At 41.0% G+C, this 22,173-nt stretch overlaps 1 protein-coding gene across 1 annotated transcript in view; it reads left to right on the top strand.

Moving 5' to 3' along the window:
• NECAB1 (N-terminal EF-hand calcium binding protein 1) overlaps positions 1 to 22,173 on the top strand; it is a gene marked incomplete at its 3' end in the record, with an annotated part of 51,864 nt that overhangs the window by 4,920 nt on the left and 24,771 nt on the right. The window contains exons 3-5 of the mRNA XM_084216704.1: positions 7,463 to 7,571; positions 19,643 to 19,668; positions 22,021 to 22,118. Coding sequence (XP_084072830.1) covers positions 7,463 to 7,571; positions 19,643 to 19,668; positions 22,021 to 22,118 — 233 coding nt within the window. The remainder of the gene's footprint in view (positions 1 to 7,462; positions 7,572 to 19,642; positions 19,669 to 22,020; positions 22,119 to 22,173) is intronic.

The following is a 22,173-nucleotide window of genomic DNA, read 5'->3' as shown; positions in this document are numbered from 1 at the left end:
TATGGCATCTGTGCTCAGTTAAGAAAGTCCTTTAGCAAACAGCCATGGGAATGAAGTCATACAAATGGCTTCTTTCTTTGCCAGCCCAGGTACTTATATCATTCTGTCACTGTCCTACTTCTGGAAATACCAGCTGTGCAGATATTCCATGAGAGGATCAGCTTCATAAACTCTATCTGTAGTTCTTATTTCATGGCTGTGCAGCTCTGCTTTTTGTAGAGCCAAGCCATATATCTCCCATAAATGAAAAGGTCATATGATTTTTTTAAAAGGAGAACAAGGCACAGGGAAAGATTTTAAAAGAACTATATGGTTCATAATATTGACAGAAGCAACAGAAAATCCTGAGGGGGAAAAAAGCAATTTCATAAAGGTGAGATGCTGCACATTGACCTTTTTGGAAAGGAGACGTTTCAGATCTGTATGTCAAAATGAAATTTTGGTCAGGTTTACTTTACTTTTACTTCTTTATATGCTCAAAGGAAAGCATGTGGATTTCACACAGAACTAATTTGGAAAAAATGTCAGTGTTTGTTTAAATTCTTTTGCCATTAAAAATAAAATCAAATTCATTAAATTCCTCCCGAAAAGTAAAATCTTGTCCCTAGCCTGCAAGGGAGGGAGTCAAGAAAAAATGGGAAACTGGAACAAATGCAATCTTTTCTAACCCCCCCCAAAAAAACTTTGCTTTCCTCATCTCACAGGAGACAGTGGTTGCCTCACCCACGTGTGAATGCAGCACCTGCATGTGCTAGTCTGCATGAGGTGTCTCTCTTGTCCCCTGATATGCCAGGAGGGACGTGGGGCACCCCATCTGCCTTGCAGAGACCTGCAGTCAAGTGAAATGATGCCAGTTCTTGGTGAATGTCACCCAGGGGCCTCTTCTGGCCATGCAGCTGTGTCGTGCCCAATTAGAATTGCCTCCTGCCAGAACTCCCTCCTCTTAGGACAGGAATGGAATTTCAAATACAGACTACATTGCAGAAGTCCAATCACAAACAGGCTGACTGTCAAAATAGATGGAAAAAAAAAAAAGATGATTATTACTGAGAATGCAACCCTTGATCTTGCAGGAGTAACAAGGGGAAGGTGCCTTGACACTGATGGTTCAACACACACCAAAGGCAAGGAGCACCACAAAATAACTAGAGAAAAGTGCCCTGCCTTTGCTGGCATTGTGGTGGGGGTAATTTCTCTTCCCATCCCTCTGGGATAGAGGACCACTGCCTTTGCCTTTTACCAGAGTCTGTCTGTCCTCTCCAGCTCTGGATCTCCTCTGCTGCTCTGGAAACATGGCATGCTGTGGTGTTTGAGACTCCCCTTAGCACTTTTCAGTGTCCCCCCAGTCAAACCTGGAGGGAGTGACTCCTGTCCCCCAGGAGGAGTTGCTCTCAGCTGTCTCTCTCCTCCACAAAATTCAAATTGGTATTTGATTATGGCCTTGTTCCAAACTTAACAGCTCCTTCCCCCAAGCTTCTGGATGCCTCTAAGCCCTAAGGATGGCAACTCTAAAATGACAGGTTTGGAAAAGAAGGCTTGTATATAGATGCTTTCATTGATTTGCAGGTACAAGTCAGCTGTTAAGAAAAAGCACTGAGTAAAATTATACTTCAAACATTCTTAAAGCTCCTGAGAGGAAGATATTTGAACACATCATTGGTAATATCTGCTACAGAAGCAGACATTTTAGTAAAAACCCAAAAAGCCTGAACCATAAGGAACACGGCAAACAGAATGCTTCAGGCAGTCAGGAATGACTGCAAACAAATGAGGGGAAATTTTAAAAACTGACTAAACAAAGGAAGACTAAAGTTCCATAGATTGACAAAACTGAATATCAAACAACTAGCAGACTTGCAACAGAGTCTTATTAATGTCAGAATCACTGCATTTATGTCTGTTTTTTCTCTGACATTTCAAACAAGCACTCACTGAAAGCTTCCCCCCCCCAAAAAAAAATCTTTTTAAATGTATTTGAACTAGGATCTATAAAATGAAAAATAGTTAGATGAGACTATTTTTTTAATTCTGTCATATTCAGTAACCCTGATGTTCATGATACACAGGCACACCAGACTTTCAAATGTAGAATTCTGAAACTGTATAAAATACTGTGATTATATATGCAGCATATTGATTACAATAATCTGAGGATTTCAGCCCAGCTCTAAAACCTTGCTAACACTGGTGTAACAAAAACTGTGAGTCATAAATAAAGGATTCCTTAAAATAAGGCAAGTGCAGCAGTAGCACCCTGTCCCTTTCACTGGTGTCAGTGGCCAAAGGGATTGAGTCACAGAGCATAGGCTTTTGGGTGACCAACAAGATTTCCAGAAAATGACCAAAATGCCTCTGAAGTGCACCTCTATGATCATCAGGAGGAAATCTTGCAATGCCGACTCCAGAATCAGTTTTGCAGAGATCAGAATAGGTGTTTTCCTATTCATTCTTTATTGACAGTGCCATTTCAGAATATACACTGACTTTTCAGGCGAGTCTTCTACCACCTGTGTCAGCTCATGTGTCCGTAGGTGAGCTCTGGTAAGGGGAAAGCTGCCTCACTGCAGCAGTTCTCAGACTGTGACCTCTCACTGGCTCTAGCTTGTTTACCAGAATGCTAGTTTATACCATGCTGAGGATTAAGGGAATATGCCTCTGAGGGGCAGAGAAAGCACCTTGGGAAAGGGATCTCTGGAATCTCCCCTAAAGTGAACTGTCAGAGTTGGCCTGCAGGCTCTCAAGATTGCCACTTAGTGGGTTAAACTTTTTTCCAAGAAAAGTTTTGGAGTTATACTAAAGCAAAGAATGCCAAGTCCTTGATTTCAGCATTTTTTATCTAGGCCAGTATCTCCTGACCTGTGGCTATAACATCCTGTCATCTCTGAGGTCTTCAGCCAGCCCAGAGACTGCCCCAGAAGCTCTGCTCAGTGGCAGCTGCATCATTGCACAGGCTCTCCCCTCCATATGGTCTGGCCAGAGAGGTCACAGCATGACAGGGTGACCCATCTCTTGTGTGACCTCCCTGGAGGAAAACAGCAATGTTCAGGAATCCCTTGGGGAAGCTCGATGCACCATGGTACCCGGAAGAGCCAGGTCTGGGTGGCCCAAACTGGCCATGTTTGAGCTGCAGATTTACTGAATGACTTTGCAGAGCACATTTTATAAACAGAAACCAGAGGACAGAAATTCTCTGAACTGTAGCATCCCTGATTTAAGCTCCCAAGTTACTCAGTGAATGGATTAGTAAGGCAAAACCCTAGCAGTACATCCCATGAACTCTCACCATGCTGCTGTTTGCTTCCTGACCATCTGGATCCACTGCAGACATTATCCTGCATCCTGTTCCAGAGACCAAGCTCAGCCTGGGGTGGGATTTCCCATCCAACCCCCTGGGTCCTTCAAGTGCTGCTGGGCTGGACTCTGTGCTACAGATCCCAAAACCATTTTTGTAGAAATAACCTAAACCCTCACCCTGCTAGCCTTGGAATCCCTTGGTTTCTTGTGTGTAGCTTTTCCAGCATAACAGATGGAATAATGGTTCAAAATCCTTATTTCTGATTTTATCACCATGAAGTACAGATCAGAGTCAGTAAAAGCTTAGTGCATTTGCCCAGACTCTTTAAATCTTCATCTATGTCTGTGCTTTTTCTGATCCAGCCCCCTTATGCCTGGGACCTAGTGGATTTTATTAGAATGATGCTCGCCTTGGCACACTGAAATTTGTTATTTTGGCAGATCTTTCTTGGTCTGATCCCAACCTGTGTGCCATATGTCAATAAACCACCTGGGTTTCATCTTTTTACATCTGGTTCAGTCCATCTATGTCTGTTGTGCCGTGCCCCCCACACTGCCTTGTTTTCTCTGTGCATAGGGCAATATCTTACAGCACTCAAGTGATCTGTTCCAAACCTTTTACAGCAAGTGTGGACTGTCAGTGGCTCACATGAAACACTTGAAGGCTTTAGGTTCAAAAATCCATAAAGGGTTGTCACAACACCCACAAGAGAAACTGAGCTCCCACTGGGAATTGTGAGGGCCTGAATGGGTCTGTGTTTTGGCCCTTGGCTATCCCAAGGCAGAAGTGACTTTGAGCATTTTGAGTCATTTCTTAGCCCCTGTTGTACCTTCCTGGTGAATAAATACTTTCTGCCATGGGGAGTTTTTCCATTTATTAATATCACTTGTTATCTCTTCTTCCTTTGCTGATTGTTGGCCTACAGGGGCAGAGATCTGTTCTTATTGATCTGTGCTTATAAACAACCCCACTGCCCTGGTAGTGTGCATGCTGCCAGCCTGGAAGCAGGTTTGGTGTGGCCACAGCTCTCTTCACAGAGAGCAGCAGGCACAATTTCCCAAGGATTTTTCCTGGGAAGGCAGTGAGATGCACAGAGAGAAGAAGAGAAAACAATTCTTATGTCTATTCACTGCTCCTGTTGTTTTGCACATGTGGAATGTGTTATGGAGATTGTTAACCCACAGTGATTTGGTTATTGGGCACCAGTGATGGTTGTTTTGATTCCTTGGCCAATTGGATCAAAGCTGTGTCCTGGCTGTCTCAGACTGTCACGAGTTTTTCTATAGTATAGTATAGTATAGTATAGTATAGTATAGTATAGTATAGTATAGTATAGTATAGTTTTAATATAGTATTAGTCTAATATAGTATAGTTTTAATTAAGCAATTGTTCAGTGTTCTGAATCATGGAGTCAGAGCACATTATTCCCAGCATCAGGGGCTCCCTAACAATAGGTTTGGCACTGTCTGATTGGGCCAAGACAGCTCTGAGGGCTCAACTATCCAAATCACATCCTCCTAACGTGAACCCCAGGATGAGCTTTAGCCAAGAGTGGTTTTCCCCTCTGATTGCCAATGTGGTTCCTCCAAGTGTCATAAGCCCTAGGGCTGCTGTTCAGCCATATGAGCTCCATCTGATGTAGATCCTGCTATGAAAAGACAGATTTTTAAACTGCTTAGAAAGGCTCACAATCCTAACAGGATGCCCAAAATAGGGGACAGTGGAAGTGTTTTAGTTGTCCTCCTGCATTTGCTGGCATCTCTGTGAGACATCCTTCTTCTCTACATCACTTCCTTCACTCGCTGCAGTCTCACCATTTGCCATTATCTTTGTGCACACGGGCTCCAAATATGTCTGTGCCCTTGTCCATTATTCTTTTGATACCTTTTAGCTCACTGAAATCACCTTTCAACTCAGAGACTGTGTGTGATTTTCCTCTGTCAGATATGCTGTTCTCTACTGAAGGCATCAGCTTTCTAAAGAATATCCTGAAGATAATATTAGGATTTCTGCAGCAGACTGGCTGGAGGATATCCCTTGAGCATATTTTAGACAGAAAAACATCTACTCAATAGACAGGTGAATGTTCCTGAAATAAATGTGAGAATGCAATTGTAACCTGGAGGAAGGCTCCTGTAAACCACTTTGTGAATCTGTTCCTAAATTTGCAATTGCAATGTGGGGAAATTCATTTTATTGTTTATATTTTCATTTTATTTACTTTTCTGCCAGTTGGGAGACAAAGGAGAACAGGTGACTGTGCCTGTTTATTAAGAAGCCCTTCTTTTGAAAGATGTCAGAGAAGACAGACAAAAGCAAGCAGGTCTTGCAAAATAGCTTCTTAAATAACATTGCCAAGGCAAATCGAGCTGAAGGTTGATTTCCCTGATGGATGCATAGCTTCAGAGAAGTTTATTTCATTACTCATCCCTCCCCTGTCACTTTGCCAGTGGCAAGGATTGAAGAATCTCTAACAGAGGTTTCTGCTCAACACTTGAACCAGACAGCATTAATCTGGGCACTCCAAGAGCACTGAGGTGTGCCCAGGGCAGTGGTGCTGAGGACACATGACACAGCTTTTAAAATAAAAGCTATTCTTGACACTTGGGGAAAAAAAACCAAACTGTCTAGGCAAATGCATCTTCAGTTTAACAGCACAGGGAGCACTTGTTCAGCATTGGGTCTGAGCTTCATCTGAGCACTGAGGAAGCACAAGGATGCCCACTGGCAGTGAAGCCCTCCCCAGCTGCTCTGGCAAAACAGCTACACAAAATCAGAGAAATGCCCTGGATAATCAGAGCTTTTTTTAGTAAAAGTAACTCTGTGAAGTCTGTAAGTTCCAAACTGGTTTAAAAGTCCTTGTGTTTTGCCAGAAACAATCTCAGTGATTTGTCACTCGATGTCAATAACATTCAGAATGTTATTAAGAATAAACAGCAATGAACCAAAAGGCAATGTCTGCTATTGGATGACAAAAAATTAAAGAAAATTGCTAAATTACCAGTCTGTTGGTGGATCAGTGATTTTCTGAATTGAGATAAAGCCAATGAACCTGAAGGACTCAAACAGACGTGTTTAGTACCTTGTGTCATACCCCAGGCTGCTCTGTGGGTAAACTCATATGTTTATCTCAGGAAAGTTGCCAGAAGTCAGTGAGTTTTCTCAGTCACAAGTATTCTTGAATATGTGTATAACTTGAATGCAAATCAGCCTTCCCAGCAAAGGATGAAGCTGCAGAGGTGGCTTGATTAAGCAATTGCTTGTATCTGTAAGTGCCAAAGAAAGCATATCTGTGAGAGCACTCAGCTCAACACACTCAATATTTGATATTCCTTCTCTGTAACCAGAGTCAAATGGCAAATGTATTAAGATTCTCAGCTAGGTAATCATTGCAGTTTTGTGCCATCTTGCTTTCTGGCTCTTGAAGATCTTGACATTTTATTTTGATTATCTAATGATGATCATCTCCAGCTACACTCTGTCTTTTCATATTAAACATTTCAAAATGGTTTTGTTGAAGCAGACATTTAATTTGTACAATTTTGAAACCTCTTCACAATATCTGAAGACCTATATTCCAGACAAATTATGAAATATTAGGAAGTAAAAGAAGAAAGAAACTTCTTAGCTCTACTATACAAATCTGCCTGCTGTAGTACAGCATGTAGTCACAGGAATTAGATACTGCCTTTATAATAGATTCTTCACCACTATAAAATTAAGTCACAATACACTGTAGATTAGTCAGCTGCTTAGAATATCTTAGTCTTATCCTCTGAAGTTGTTTTTTTGTGCCCTATGAGGGATTCAGCATGTTACAGAGGGAAAGAAAGAAACATGTGAACTTATATTTAGTGCAACCCAAAAGAAGTTGGGAAGTGTTGGGCTCTAAAACATTCTTTATGTTTCATGGAAAGGCTCAATCAATTTAGATAAATTATTACTTAAGTACAATTTAATCTTTCAGATTTCTTCCAAATAACAGGAAAAGGTGAATCTTTTTTCTACTTTCTTTGCTGATTATCACCCTTGCATTTAAAATGTCAAGTTTCTACATTTGAGCTAAAGACCTAGAGGCCTTTAATACTTTCCTCTTCTACTGCATGAAGTAAACAAGAAAAAACATGAATGGAATTAAGTCAGTTTCCTTTTCTTCATTGTTTCAGATGATGGAAAACTGTCCTTTGATGAATTCAAAGCTTACTTTGCTGATGGAGTTCTGAGTGGAGAAGAGCTGCATGAGCTTTTTCACACCATTGATACACACAATACTGAGTAAGCACCCCCTTCTTACAATTCCAGTGCCACTCTCTGTACCTGCAAATGGAAAACAGACCTCAGGCTGATTTTAGGAAGCAAGTTTATGTAGAAAGCTGCTTGAAGGAAGCCAGGCTGTGTCTTATGGCTATAAACTGTATAAGTGAAGAGTTTTGAAAACTTGTTGAGATATTTGCATATTTCAATAGATGTGATTTGGGTACTGAGAACACAGGGTGGAAATTGGATGCTTTCTGCATTCCCCCACCATGGAAAGAAAAGGAGCTGGGGCCTCCTTCAGGCTTAAGTGTGAATTCCTCAATTCTCAATTCCACTGAGTCATACTGAGATGAATGATTGGAGCAGATGTTGAGAAGGAAATAAAATAAATGAGGCAATTACATATAGTAAAGAGTTGAAAAAGCCATCTTATCTGGTGGCGTGGTATTTGTGCTGGTGTGGTCCCTTGGGATATTCCCATTATGGTTGGGTTTAACAAAGCCACAGGGAAATAAGCTGACAGGAACTTCATGAAGTTCAGCAAGGAGAAATGCAAAGTCCTCCTTCTGGGGAGAAAAAAGCCCCAGCTTCTGTGGGAAATGGAATCAAATTAAATGTAGAAGAATTCACAAGATGTTGGAGTTTGTGCCAAAATAATGTCCTGAAGTAAGCAGAAGAAGTGGTACTTGATCTGTTGGACTTGGGGGGAATAAAATATACTACAGGACTTACAAGGTGATTAAGGGATGGGGTGATGGACACAGGGAGGGGGAGTCACCACCCTGGAGGTATTTGGGGGATTTGGCAGTGCTGGGTTACCAGTTGGACTCAATGATTTTAGAGGTCTGTTCTAACCCAAACACTTCTATGATTCTATGGTTCTGTGCACCAGTATGTGCTGGGGCCCACTCAGCTGCAAAACAGCTTGGCAGAAAAGAATATTGTGTGGGCACCAAGTTGAACAGGAGCTAACAATGGGCCCAGGTCAATGAATGGCATGAATGACCCAGAGTCAAAAACTCATTTCAGAGCCAGACTCATTCACACAGCTTTGCACTTCCTCATATGTACCACATATCTGTGTAAGTGGTTTTATCTTACCATAATTCCATTTGTCTGCAAGCATCCTGATAAGGGCAGAAATTCTTGATACTAAGCAAGATTTCTAAGAAAAAAAATATAAATGTTCCATATCTATTTTTCCTTCCTTTTTCTTTTTAAAGCTTTTTCGATTAATGTACTATTATTATTATCATCATCATCATTATTATCATTATTATCATTGCACCCTTTTATCCTTAACAGAGAATAGATAAATCTGAAAAATATGTAGAAAAGTGAGGAAAAAATTATGGTTTTCCTCCTGGTAGATAGGCACACTTGAAAAATTGGTGCAATTGTTGAATGCTGCTGCTCTTAACTGAAAATAGTTATCTAAACTGTCATAGCAGCCATCTGAGAGAGAGATCATTCTCCCTGTCCAGAAAAAATCTGGCAAAAATCTGGACACAAAAGTTTCAGAGTACATGCTGTGAAGAGTTCAGTTTTCCTGTATTTCAGGGAATGGAGCAGGTGGAAGATCAGGACAAGCTACTAAATTTCGTTTCTGAACCAGCAAAAGGGTGCTCTGTATTGAAGGATTAACATTTGTTACAGGAGGAGAACTAGATATGTGTAAGAAAACATACTTGAAACTTGGATTTAAAACAGCAACAAGAAGATTTTTGAGTGTTTTTTTCATGGAATCTTTAACTGATAAAAGGCTTTAGGGTGACTTTGCAGCTGAAAAGTTTTATACCAGGCTTGATATATAACAGAGGCAAATACATTTTAAAAGTGTTCCCTTACCCCTTTGTAAGCTTTTGAGAAACCTGTCAGCAAGATGTCACAGGCCAAATATCAGATGGGTGTAGCAAAGAGAGACAGCTTGGGCAGTATAGTACAATTTCCTTGTTAACATAGCTTTCAAAAAAAAAAAAAATCACAGGGAGCAGATAGGATGAAGCAAAAAATTTACTCACTGGCATTTCCTGAAAATGGCAAGTTATGGTAAAATGTCTCAAATTAACGAGCTAGCAAAGAAAAGTAGCAAAATGTTCACTGAACCTTGGGAAGTGTTTTAATGTAAGCATTAGGAAAAACATGTACATATCAAACAATCCCCAAACCACCTATTTTAAGATATTTTCACTTCCAAATTTTCCAAGGGAATGAAATGAAAATTATGCAACTCAAAAGCATTTTATGGTTGGTTTTCAGGAGGGGAGGGCAAAGAATTCAGCTCAGTTTTGGAGCTAGTGGGGGGAGATTTGCACAGATTATTTTGTCTCTCTTCTCCAGTTAAAATGCAGACACTGTCAAACTCTGGGCAAATCTTTTATCTTCTCTCTGCTTCACTTCACTATTTACAAATTGCAGACTGTAGCTCCCTATCCCAGGAGCATTTCATAAGTGTTGTGATTATGCAGTGATTTACACTAGCCATAAGTGCTAGGACAGACGTCTGGGGCAGCGTGTCACAATCCCTTTGTTCCCTTCTTGGAGTATCTCAAGATTTTGTAACCACCTTGTCCCAAGAGCAGACTTTGGGTTGCTTCCACCTGCATTAAATCCTCTAGCTTTGCCAGCATTCCAAACCTCACTGTCTGTGTGCACAAGTCTTTGTACTTTAAAAGATGAAAAAGGAGATGTGGCCTTGGGGTGGTAGCTACGGACCACAAACTCAGGCAGTGTGAATTCCCTTCTCAGCTGTGCTGCAGCAATTTTCCAATGAAAGATTCAAAGCATGGATGACTTACACTGGCTTAACACTTCTGAGGGAACTAAATTAAGCAGGTATTAAACCCCACTATTACACAGGCCCTAATGTCGGTCTGGTTGAAGTGAGATTTAGATTATTAACTTTTAAAAAGACCAAGGCAAGCTAACACAACATGCTTGTCACAAAGCAGATAGGCTGTGGAAGACTGCTGAAATGAGTAATTACCCTTTCCAATGTGATAGCAGGGAAAATAACAGAGATTTTAACTTCCCAGTAATTCAGGTTGTGTCTGCCTGACTGACTAGGATCTCTGCACCTTGGTATTTGAAGCAGTCAGGGGTTCTCTTTTTACAGAGTAAAAGAAGAGTCAATTAGTGCCCAATCAGCAGCAAAAACACAGATGAGTAAGAATTAGTTACTGCTGCACCAGGCTTCCAAGAGATGGGCTGAATAGCAGTTTATTATGACAGGATCAATTTAAGTGTACTTTTTTTCCTAGACCCTAAAGTACAGGTTATTCATTCAGGACAGATCATTGCTTTTACTGAAAATTTGCATTAGCTGAGGGCATTTCCTCAGTACATAATTTGGACAAATATTTTGCAGTTTATGAAGGTACTTCCATGTATGCTAATTTTCTTTCTATTTAAAAATATCTACCTGGCCTTTTTATAACATTCAAAATATTAAATAAATACCATTAAAGACACAGTGAACAAATTGGTTGCCTAAATTTTTTAGCTTCTTTTTTCCTTTGGACACAGCCAGAAACAAATGCATGAGACAACCAAATTGGCTGAAGTAGCATATCCATGCAAAAAGGATTTTTTTTTCCATCTTTTAGTATTGCTATGATATTTTACCTTTCCTGAAGGTGATTAGGCCATACAGGGAGCATTCCTCACCATACAAGGTGACTGTTTTAGAGGGGTAGCAGTTAAGCATTCTTCTGTAAGTGCAATTTCCATTATTGTCATTACTTCAGAGTGAAGCTGAAAGCCAATTAGGCATTTGACAGCCACTGAGCATCACTTCTGTTTGTGCTTGCCAGGATCTCATGAAACCTTTGGGCAATCACCTGCCATTAAATGATGTAAGTCAGCAGCTGTGGAGGGTCCACACTCAGATGCCCTCACAGTGCCAGTGTGAAGGAAATTGCATTGATACAGAAGGGATCAGGCTGAGGCTGTTACAGCCACATCTCCAGGTTCTTGTTTCCAGGCATTTTCCTCTGCTGCAGTGTCTTGTACTTAGAGACCCATTAAAAAACCCAACCAATCAAATACAGGCAGGAAATCAAGAGCTTTGACTTAAGCTTCAGCCTGGAGTTTGTACAGTGATTCTCCTCCCCTTTCTCATCATTGTTTTGCAGGTAGCCCCAATACAAACACACTCTAAGCATCTGGGCAGCATCTTGGGCTCTTCTCAAATTATCAGGAAGCCAAGGTAGATCCCCACAGTTTTTTGAGTAGGCACCAGGCCCCCAGAGTAAGAGACCAACATGAGTGCTTATCTGTGAGCAGGGAAGGGGCAGGAGGAAGAGTTTATCTTTCTGTCCAGTTTGACATATACTTGACATGTTACACATCTCTAATGTCAGTTTGGACCATGGTCAGTGCCTGTCCTAACACTTCAAAAAATCCCAATGCACTCTATTTGAAATCTGAGTTAACCTTTCTGGAGGTTTGTGAGGGTGAAGGGAACCCAGTGTGGTTCCTCACCCCTCTCTCCTGCCCCAGTCTGAGCTCCAAGCCCACAGTGCTCAGTGAGGCTCTGCAGGGCTGATGGGGCAATGGGGAGGCTGTTGGAGCAAATGTGAGTGTGCAGAGGCACCAGAAGACTTTCTTTGTGCTGACAAGGAGGGTCATGGAGGACATGGTCTGCAGGTTGTGGTAATTTGGGAGCTGAAGTAATTTTAGAGCTGAAGACCCACATACTCTGCTGTCTCAGAGCATAACTGAATGCAAAACATCCTTTGTGTAAAACAGTGTTGAAGCACAGTTGAGGAAGCTCTGTAGAAATACAGCTGTTTTGTTTATAAATGTTATTGCATGAATAATTGTACTGAAAGTAGAGAAAAGTATCAGAAGCACCGGTCTTTTTATACATGGAGAGTGAAACATATAGGAAAAGTTTGAAATTAGTGGTTTAAGGAGTGAAGGCTGTTACAATTCATTTCTTTGATAAATCATCTCCTACTTAATTTTAATGTCAACTCTGACAAGCTTGTGTTTCAGCAGAGCAAGAATCCTTCACGTGGTAAATGGTTTAGAGAATAAGTCTTCACAAAAATCATTGCTAATGTAACCTTCCTTTTGCCCTAATCCTTTACTCTCCCCCACTCATGACTTCCATGGAAATTGTTTTAGCATAATGGCATCCTCTGGGAAAAGGTGTCAGGAGATAATGAGAGTATTTGGCAAAGTTACAAACTAGGAGATATACAGAAGGTCTCAAGGGAATTTAATCTGCAGCACTGCCAGAGAGATAGGGCAATAAATGCTTCACTGATTACTGACTCACAGGAGTCTGTGGGGAATCAGACTTATTTTTCTCCCTTTACACATTGGTAAAATGAAGTGCTTAGTCAGGACCCTAGTTACAAGGTAGGAGGGATGCTAGAACTACTGGGGGCCTGGGGCACAGGCAGCCTCCCAAAGGTAGGGAGGCACCATTAAACCTTTGTGTGAGTTAAACTGGGCACAAGGCACAGATGAGTTTGGTGAGGATCTGGGAGCCTTGGCCACCTGCAGCACTGAGCTTATGCTGGGCATTTGGGGAGTGTGTCATGCTGCATGCAAGCAGGCAGAGGGATGGGGCATGGCACTATGGAGACACCTGTGTGTCAGCAGGGTGTCCAAGGCTGCCTCACGCTCAGGGGAGTCACTGGCACCTAGGATGTGGTACTGTTCACATGGGCTTCAGCTCAGCTGCCCAGGCATTAGGCATTGAAGATGTTCACACCTGAAAATCAGCCCAAGGTGGAAAGTGTAACACAGCAGAAGTAGTTGGGACATGGGCAGTGGGAGAAATGCTAGAGCATTTGAAGCAACACTAGATGCCTGTGTTATATCAAATTACTTCTGAGTCTCCTCCTAGCTGGTCTGGTACACCCTCTCCCTCCACTGAATTCACTGGGGCTCCTTTGCCTGGCAGGGCAGGTTGGACAGCCAGCACCCATATGGACATCTACATTTGGGACTCACACCCATATGGACATCTACATTTGGGACTCACACCCATATGGACATCTACATTTGGGACTCATCCCCAGAGTGGACAAACCTTCCTCCCACCCGCCCAGGTCTCCATTAGCAGAGCCCTGGTTCCTCCCTCGGGTCAAAAGAGAGATGCTGAGATCATCTGCCCTAGCAGCAAACTCCAGGAGGTGACAGCTGCCTGTTGAGAGCTGTCAGCAATCCCTGCAGCCACAGGAACCTGTGAGCCCAGTGCTGTGCCCTGGAACTGAAATAAGGGACATGTTCATATGGACCAGAATGCTTCCCTCCAGGTTCTGCTGTAAAGTCAATAATGGCGAGTCCTCGGCGGTTTAAGGGTACTCTGAGTGTACTAATTATCTCTGCCTTGGATGGTTTCCTTTTGTTTCAGTTGGAAGGCATATTGCTGATCGTTCACAGTTCAATACAAGAAAAAAATAATTATCTTCTGAGTAAAACAAGGAAAATAAAAAAATTATTAAGAACAGTATGTCATATTGTTCTTCTGTATTGTCATATTCACATATGACATACAGACAGGATCTTGAATTAGGGGAATTGCAGGCGAATAATTTTGTTAAAAGGATTTTTTGAATGCAAGTTTGCAGGAGGAAAATAATACATTACGGTTTGACCATTTAAAAAAAAAATGGTTCTTTTAGTTTTAATTAGAATTTCAGGCACATGGTGCAGCATTGGCATCAGAAAGGTGTGTTTGTTAATATTTAAGACATGCAATTGCAGCTATTGGCTTTAACACAGATTTCTCATGACCATAGCTATAGAAATCAGTTTGGAAGTGAAGCATGTAGACAAAGGCAAGATACTGGTCAGAGTGAGCTGATTATATATTTTAGTATTTCACAACTGACCAAACAAGTTCACCAAGAATGATTTACAAAATCCTGATGCTAACAGATCTTCTGGTCAGACAGACAATCTGCAAATAGAATTTTGCTTGGACATTTTCCATGTGAGTGGTTATTTTTAATGGGAAATTCAGCTTTCTGCAGAAACAACTGGCAATCCCTCTCAGTGAAAAAAATCAAACAGTAATGACTATTTTCAGTTGGCTTTAACTAAATGGAGCTGACTTAAAGTGCTTCATTTCAGTTCTGCAGTAGATAACATTGGCTTCCCTGCAGTAATGGTAGGTGTATTTTGGAGGCCTGGTCCCTTCCATAATCTGGGTTTCCCAGAGAGCCACAAGATTTTTAATACAGCTCAAAAATCACCAACAGAGGTTTTGCAATGACATCAGATAGCTCTGATAATTCTCACATGAGTCTCACCAGGCCCCATAGATTTGTAGGGATCCAGCTGGAGGAGTAGATCCTGCACAAGTTCAGGATCAGCTGGGATTTGATCATTCTCACAGCCATGGTCCTCCAGCTCAGAGCACTGAGACCCCCTTGGGCCATCATCTGTGCTGAAGACAGAGGCAAAGAATGCATTAAACGCCTCTGCCTTCTCCATGTCCCTGTTTGTGAGGTGCCCATCCTGTAACAGCCTGATGTTATTTTTATGCTGCCTTTTACCATTAATATATTCAAAATAACTTTTTATTTTCCCACACATTTCTGGGCAGCTTCAACTCCAGTTGATCTTTGGCTGCATGAATTTTCTCCCTGCACTGGCAAGCTGTGTCTCTGTATTCTTCCCATGTCACCTGACCTTGCTTACAGTGGGCACACACCTTCCTCTTCCAAGAGAAGATGCCTGTTCATCAATGCTGACCTTCTGCCTTGTCTGCTTGATTTCTGACATTTTGGAATTGCCTGCTCCTGTGCATTTCCAAGGAGTGTAAGAAACCAAAGTAAACATTTTATTTTGTCTAGGAATAAATAATTTAGTTTCAGTGGTTTTGGGTTTTTTGGGTTTTTTTTTTAATAATTTTGTGACAAAAGTGGAAATTGAGACATTGTCCTCTCCTATAGGGTGAAAACTCTGATATTTGCTCTCTGTAGCAAAAGGGCCACCGTGATGCTGCATCTCATTTCCTCATTTCAGTTTGTGTCATTCAGACTCTGCAAAAAAAATCATAGCTCTGCAGCTCTTGTACAGTGTTCTACAAATTTTAGCATACACCACAAGTTTTAATAGCATTATTAAGCCTCTTTTAGCAACACAAAGGCTGTTATAGCTGGGATGATTAAGGTGACTTGTCAGCTATGTAGTCATCTCATCCCTGTGAGTCACTGCTGAATGCAAAGGACTAGAGGGTTGTTTTTTCAGATGAGTTCTTAGTCAGGAAAAAACCCTTTATTCTCTCCTACAGTCCTGCCACAGGCAGAGCACTAAGTGATGATTCTGAAGTTATCACTTAGCCTGGAGCTAAGCAAACTAGGCAATTATTTAGTGAAGCAAAATGTGGGATGGTAAAAGAGCTGAGCCCAGAGAGCCAAGCTGGCTGCTGCCTTTGGGAGCCCAGAGGGGGCACAGTCCAGATGGATCTGGGACTGAAGATCCCCTTCAGCAGGGGAAGCAGGGAGTTTGTCTCCCCAGGGACAGAAGCTTCAGAAGCTTTGTCCCACTTCTGCCCCCTCTTCCTCCCCTCCCTTTTCTGTGACCAGAGGCCAACACCTGAGCTGCTTACAGCACTGCATCCTACTGGGAGCAGTTTTGCCTCCCCTGGTAAGAAACCTTGAACAAACCTGAACTAAAGGTGTTGTTTGCTGTTGCAAAGGAGCTGTGAGGCAGAAAATCCTTAAAATGGAAGTGCACACATAAGACTCCTTTGCAAAACACCCTCAGTAGTGTTGGAGCAGGTAACCTCATTTTGCTGACTGAGAGTGAGATGGTACACAGGCTTTCTTGCTGCAAAGAACTTTTTGGCTGAGGTTGTCTGTGGATTCCTATTCAGTTACCTTTGCAGTTAACTCCTTTCACTCACAAATTATACGCTTCTACTTAACAATAGGCAATACTAGCTTCAAACTTTCAACCCTAAAACCAAATTTAGCAAAAAGACATGCAAATGGGACTGAAAAGATAGTTCAAGCTTTTGAGACAAATCCTTCTCATATCTGAGAATGAAGAGAGATCTGAAGAAGAAAGTGTTATCCTTCTCCAGCTGCAATTCATGGCAATGATTTTCCTAAATTAGGTTAGTTCATAAAGTCTTTCATATATTATTGGATTCTTCAACAAAATAACTGCTTTATATTTCAGACTCTATGCTCTGTAAGGTATTGCCTTTTCTTGTGGTCCAGGTACCTAGATCTTCTGCTGGCTCCCCTGCCTGGAGGTGCCTTTTGTACCACAGAACAGTGTGTGTCAGGTCAGTGGATCCATGGACCCACAGCAGTGGATGAGTGGAATAGCTTAAACCCTCTCCCCTCCCTGGCTGCCCCCAGTCCGTGGCTAAGTGTAGTGGGCAGAACAAAAGCACAGCTGCTTTGCAATTCTGCTTTTTGGACCACTTCCAGAGGTACCACAAATATGCCCTTTTGCCACGGTTCATTCAAGTGAATTTGCTTATTTTTCTGTCACTGACCAAGAGCTATGATCAACTTTTCAGTGATCAGGACTGCTCAGTGTATTAGTCCCTTAAAAACAGCTCACATTTTTCAGGTAGAGAACATTTTAGACATGGACAGGTAGAAGGACTGCATCTAGTAGACAGAAGGAAAATGGAGAATTATCATTCTGATGTGATGTGAATGAATTTGCCTCACCCTATGCTTTGGTTGCTTATCATGAGTGGAGGGCTGGTGCCTGGATGTGAGTCATCCAGCAAATATTGTTAATAACATGTTCAGCATCGCCAGATTATGGGTCTAAGCAGAAGCATCCTGGACATATGTACCCACTGAAATGAGGAGCATGTGCTGCTGCAAACCTGAGTACTGACTTACAGAAACAGCCCTCTGGTGTGCATCTCACTCCTGTACTATTAAATATTTGCAAAATTTCTTTAATTATTTCTGTAGCATCTTGCAGGGAGCTTAGAATTGTTTGTATGCAGCAAAAGAATCCTGAGGCTTATTCACAACTGTTTTTGAAGCATCATGTCATTATTTCAGGGAGAATGAAATAATCAGTGACACAAAATTATAGCTTCCCTGCCTTGAACAGCATCCCTTTCAAACAGGATGCTGAGAACAATGAAGTCTCCAAGGGTATTTATAACAGAGGAAATACTGAGTATGCTAGACAGAAATCCATGTTCTTTATGTCTTTTCTGTGCTTTTTCACAGGCTTGCTGCACAAAATGCTTTGGATAATATTTTCTGGTTATTCATATGTCCAGTTCTAAGTAAAAATGAATTCAGCACCTGAATACTTTTCCATTTTCACTGGTAGTCCATTTGCAGCTGTGCCACTCCTGTGAATAGGACAAACAGCATGTTGAAAACAGGGATGCTGAAAGCCTCTGAGCCACTCCCTATGGCACCAACAGGGGGCTGAGGATATTGAAAAAGAACACGGACCAGAAGGGATTTAAATATAAAATTTGAAAAGAGAGCGTGAATTTGACTGGTTAAAAATGTGCAAGAATGTTTTAAACACAGTTACCAAGTGTGCATTAAGAAATGCAGAAGTGTCTTTTACATTAAGTCATTAGGGCAGATGATGTGAAGGAGGAGAAAATGCAGGGGCAATGAAAAAAAGAGTAGGCATTATAGCAGCAAACTCCTGTCCTTTGACCTCATCATAGCCTGTCAAGGCTCTTTGACTCAGGAAATTTTCCAGGTTTTAGGGTTTCAGTTTGCATTTAAGAGGTGAACATCTGGCCTATTCCAAAGCCAACTGCTGAACTGCAGAAGAGGTGGCCAGACACATTTGATCATAGATACCATAGTGATCTGTGGTAAACAGCCTTAGGGAGTTGCAGACACTTTTCCCCATCACATGGTTTGTTTACCTAAGAGTTGAGTTTCACAGCTTCAGCACCAGTTCTTACAGACTGTGAACTCCTTTATACCTGCCACCAAGGTCATTGGAGAAATCAGGTGCAAGTCTCATTTGCAGCCATCTCACTTGGCCTGTTTGAATGCAGATAAGAATCACCTTCAATTAATAAATGCTGTGTGAAAATCTCATTTACATTATCAATTAAAAGTGTTCAGAAGTTTTCATAGCCCTGAGTATGCAAGTTTGTGATCCTGCAATTTCTATCAGTTTCTCTCCCTTGTGAAATAAAAGCCAGATGTATGGAAGTTAGCAGTGGAGGAAGTGATTTTAAGATAGTACTGTGTCATCATTTTATTAAAAGGTCAATTAAAAATTCCATTAAAAAGATAAGTGAAAAAATACTAAGTGCAATCAGCCGTTCAATATTCACCCCTCAGCAAAATTCAAAGAGGACACTCATGCTTTTAAGTTTTTTTAATAATCTGTTTATTTTCCTCCTTGGAAGAAAAGCAATGTGCTAACTTTCAGTAATGAGCTGTAGGTCAAATGTGTTTTTCTTTTAACTATTAAGGCCTTGCTTATGAGAGAAAATATCACTTCAAAGTTGATAAAGATGAAATCTGCTTCAAGCAAACAGGTTTGAATTGAATAGAATACTTCCCTGCCTTTATGTATTTATATAATGATGGCATGAGAATATGGCAATACATCTATATTCTTCACATTATTAATTTGGCCAAAGCTAGCAGTGATGAAATGGTCTGGCATGGCCAGAAAGTCTTAGGAATTATGTGTGCCCATGGGCTATGTCTGGTTTTATCCTCTTCTGCAAGGCTCTCCCATAGAACACTATTGCACAGCAAGGATTGCAAACAGGAGGAAGGTTTGGGGTTTCTTCTTCTTTAGCATGGAAGGCCAAGATCTCTGAGCCTTGCTGTCCAGCATGACAGCCACAGAAGGGCACGCAGGCAGAAAGGTGGAGGAAAAAACCCCAAGCCAAAAATTTCTGGTGTTTAGATGGATTTCTGCCAGAACTGGGGCCAAGTGTGTAAGGCCTGAGGAGCAGCCATGCATTGTGATGTACAAGGGAGTGAGTTTGCAGTGAGTAGGAAGGTGCCAGTGGGAATGGGCTCAGGAATGGAGGCTGAACTTGCAGCCAGCTTCAGAAAGGCTGCAGCCTTCTGCCCTAGCAAAAAAAAAAAAACCCCAAACATTACTAACCTCACTAACCTTCTGTACTCTTATCTTTCCAGCAATCTTGACACAGAAGAGCTCTGTGGTAAGTTCTTTTTTGGGAAAGAACATAATCTATGCCTGCAGCAGCCCTGTGCAAATCAACATGCCATGTGATTATTTTTTTCTGTTTAATCTTTGTAGCTCAGACAGAAAATAATTTCCACTCAGAGAACTCCTGGGAAAATGCAGATGGCTTATAATCTTTTCAGGCTCTGTCATCCCCTAATGTGCAGAATTTACTTTGAAAATATTTTTCCTAATCAGTATTTCACACTCTCTGAGACTCGAAACCTGTTCTGACATAAAGATAGATAGATAGATAGATAGATAGATAGATAGATAGATAGATAGATAGATAGATGGATGATAGATGGGTAGGTAGATGACTTGTATTTTATTTCCCTTTAGTTTAAGGTATCTTTTCTAGTTAGTTTCTCACTTGAACACTTGTCATATACCCCCACTAAAAGAAAATTCATTGCTTTCCTCCTACTTGAGGCAGGGAGAATAGCAAGTTTGACAAGTTCTATCATCCTTTGTCACAATAAAACTCCTGCAAGGCCTAGATTTTGGCCCAATTACCCATTTCTGTACCTCATTCTGTGCTGTGAGTCATTTCCCCAGCACCCTGTTTGCTCTCCAGCTTATCTAACAGCACCTGATTTAGGAGTTCTTCTTGCAGCAGAAAACAATTTACAAATGTTTTTGCAGGTTTCCCACAAAATGTCAGAAAAAAAAAATCATACTTGTCAACACCAGACAATTTCTGAGGGAAACATGGCAGCCTGATAAGCTTTCCAATGGTCAGCAATGTTGAAGACCTTTAAAAGATGAACATATTGTTGAATACCAGCTTGTTTACTCACCCACAGAGTGACATGGCCAAGAACCCCCTAAAAAACACCTTATCCTGTGGCTTATAAATATGTGACAAGAGGCTTATCTGAAGTGAACTGGGCTGTGACAGCTTCTGCTGGTTGAGCATCTGGCCAAAATTGTAGAAACCTGGCTGAGGAAGAGAGGTGTTTTTTTCCACATGGGGTTTACTGCAGCTGATGTTGCACAGGCTTGCTGGCCTGGGGGGTGTCAGTCCAGCACTGACTCTGTTTATTGTCTGTTTTGATTAAATGCAGGCTGCTTCAAATGCCTTCTAAATCCTTCAAATGTTGCCACTAGGGTGTTTCTCATCTGTGAATCTGGCGCTGAATTTACTCAATCCATATTTAAGGTTGTGATTGTATGGCTCTTTCTGAGTTCATCTCAGAAATGAAGCTAAAAAGCATCCAGGGTACTAATTAATAATACATTTTAGTTCTAAATAATTTCATTAAAATCTCAGCAATACCAGGCACATCACAGTGTTCCTGGTAACTTATGTCTTCATGACTCCCCTGAGAAGCTCATGCTGACCTCTTAAAAGCCCTGAAGGGTTGCTATTTATTATTTCAAAAAGCTCCTGTCTAATCTTGTTCTTCCTGTCGGCCACTAAGATGTTGACTTTTGTGCTCTTCCAGGTGATCTGATGTCTAAATGCCTTATCTAACACAGTCTCTAAGCTTTACCATAATTTTATTTATTTATTTTTCACACTACTTCTTTCCTGTGCTTCCCTCTATTGTATTTCACCACATCAACCAAATGGGAGCTCAGGTTGTCATTTCCCAGGTTTGCTTCCTCCTCTTGCTGTAACCCCTCTGATTTTACACCAGCTCTTTCTGTTCAGAAGTCCTTTGCTTTGAGAAGATACACAGGGGCATCCTGCAACTTGTTGTTTCCATGATTTTCTTTAAAATTAATTTTGCATGCATCATATTTGTTTGAAAATATCCCAGCACCTGGGACTAGAAGCTTATCTGGCCAACTCATGGTCTCTTCATTTCTCAGAGAAACAGCTGCTCTCAACCAGCCCTGCCTCACAACAGCCCCCACTTGATATTATCTCCTCTAAGGGCTCTACCAGAATTACTCATTTTCCTATCAATATAATCAAATTCACCATATACATATGAAAACTTCATTTGCTGCTAGTAATTGTAGACTATTAGACTGAAATTTCAATTTATAAAGAAGATGTAGATATTTTGAAAATAAGTCTGTTTCATCTGTCAAAATGATATTTAGTTTTGTTTTTTTTTTAATTTGACAGCTCATTTATTGAAAGAAAATGTTTTGAAATACGGATTTTGGTATTTTAAGTATGCCAGGAATGATTTTACAGAGAAAGAATACAAAATTTTAAAAGAAAATTATCCTTTTCAATGTATCTCCTTTTCATTTTGCACTTAGATAGTCAATAATGCTGTAACTTAATTCAGACTTGATAAAGCTGATATTTAATGAGACCCTGATTTTTAAGGACATTTGTGGGTGATGTGGGGTTTTTTTCTTCTTTTAGATTATTTTTCAAAGCACTTAGGAGAGTATGAAAATGTCCTATCTGTCTTGGAAGACTTGAACATAACCATACTGAAGGCAATGGACAAAACAAAGAAAGTAAGTAAAAATTGTAAAATTTTCCTTGGATTGTATATTTTGTTTGTTTGGAGTA

Source organism: Fringilla coelebs (genome assembly GCF_963513975.1).
Source record: "Fringilla coelebs genome assembly, chromosome: 1".
Lineage (NCBI taxonomy): Eukaryota > Metazoa > Chordata > Aves > Passeriformes > Fringillidae > Fringilla > Fringilla coelebs.
This window is presented reverse-complemented; position numbering and strand designations above follow the sequence as displayed.